Below are 1305 nucleotides of genomic sequence, written 5' to 3' on the forward strand. Positions count from 1 at the left end.
TGACGTGTGAACGCCACCCCCTCGAACCACACCCACGTCCTAATAAACGTTTCTTTGCTTGTTTTACAGTCAAGATCAGTTAAGTTTGGACTCACGTCTTGAGGCACTCTGCCAATCGTTCATAAGTAACAATCTTAAAACAGGCAACTTTGGCTCACTGGTATCTGTGTTTCTTGAAAGAGCCGCTGAGTTACTTTCTTTGTCTGATAAAGAAAGCAACCTGCACATATGGCAAACATTCAATGCCCTGTTTATAATACGTTCGTTAGTTAAGTACATCATTGAGACTGGGTCCGAGTTTCAGCTTTTGCAACACTTCGAAGCGATACCTAATGAAGAGTTATTGCGGGCAGAAGAAGGCGCAGCGAACACTGGCGCACATGCTGACTGTACTACAATCGCTGTTGAGGCCACCGAGGATGGCGCTGCTGGTAGCGTGCTCGCAAAGGCAGCAGTAATTGTTGATGGCGCGAAGTTTGAGTCTTTCATCGACGCGCTTGTAAATCTGATTGTGGTGATTCCAGTCAAGTAAAAGAGATCGGATAAAAGTTAGGCTTAATTTTTCTAACACCATTTTTGTCTTTTTAGGGAGTTCACATATCACTTGCATTTGGAGGCAGTGAATACTTTCATCACTCTTCTCTCCGTACACTTATTCACCGAGCAACCCACAGAGAAATTAATAATTTTTAGGTAACTTTTTAAGGTATTTGACTTTAATTGGCATGGATTTATTTAATTCCTTTTCCAGAACTATATACAAATGCCAGCATGCAAATGTGCTTGTATCCGCACTATTGCATTATGTTGCGCGTATGGTTGAAGTACCACATACCATGTTTGGCTCTTCATCTTCTGGTTCATTCGTTTTTGGTATCGCTGAGTCGTTGCTATCTATTTTCACCTTCCGCAAACAACAGGATGTACTGAAAGCAACTGGCGCTACTGGCGCTGAACTTTCGCAACAATTTCGTGAACACTATCCACTTGCAAATCAAAGTCTTCTACTGATTCTTATACTAACAAATCACTGTACCACTAAAGATAATCNTTCGCAACAATTTCGTGAACACTATCCACTTGCAAATCAAAGTCTTCTACTGATTCTTATACTAACAAATCACTGTACCACTAAAGATAATCCATATCGCGCTAGCTTATTTGGCTGCGCTGATTCGAAAGATTCGCCGAAAGAAGGCGCTACTTTCCAGATCGACTTCACCTCCGTTTACGAGACTTTATGTCGTATTGTGACTATCGACCAAGCCACATTGTTGTTATATCTCTTGCTACATCGAAATGAAC

General features: G+C 41.5%; 1 protein-coding gene across 1 annotated transcript; it reads left to right on the forward strand.

Moving 5' to 3' along the window:
* Positions 1-55: 55 nt before the first annotated feature.
* LOC108357128 (dymeclin-like) lies at positions 56-1299 on the forward strand (the record flags this gene model as incomplete). Its single annotated transcript, XM_017608223.1, has 4 exons — positions 56-528; positions 589-693; positions 752-1044; positions 1138-1299. Coding segments are annotated over 4 exons (1033 nt in total), but the record flags the coding sequence as incomplete, so codon positions are not given.
* Between the last annotated feature and the right edge of the window lie 6 nt (positions 1300-1305).

The sequence above is a fragment of the Rhagoletis zephyria genome, unplaced genomic scaffold (assembly GCF_001687245.7).
Source record: "Rhagoletis zephyria isolate East Lansing unplaced genomic scaffold, Rhagoletis_zephyria_1.1 Rzeph_scaffold_70966, whole genome shotgun sequence".
NCBI lineage: Eukaryota > Metazoa > Arthropoda > Insecta > Diptera > Tephritidae > Rhagoletis > Rhagoletis zephyria.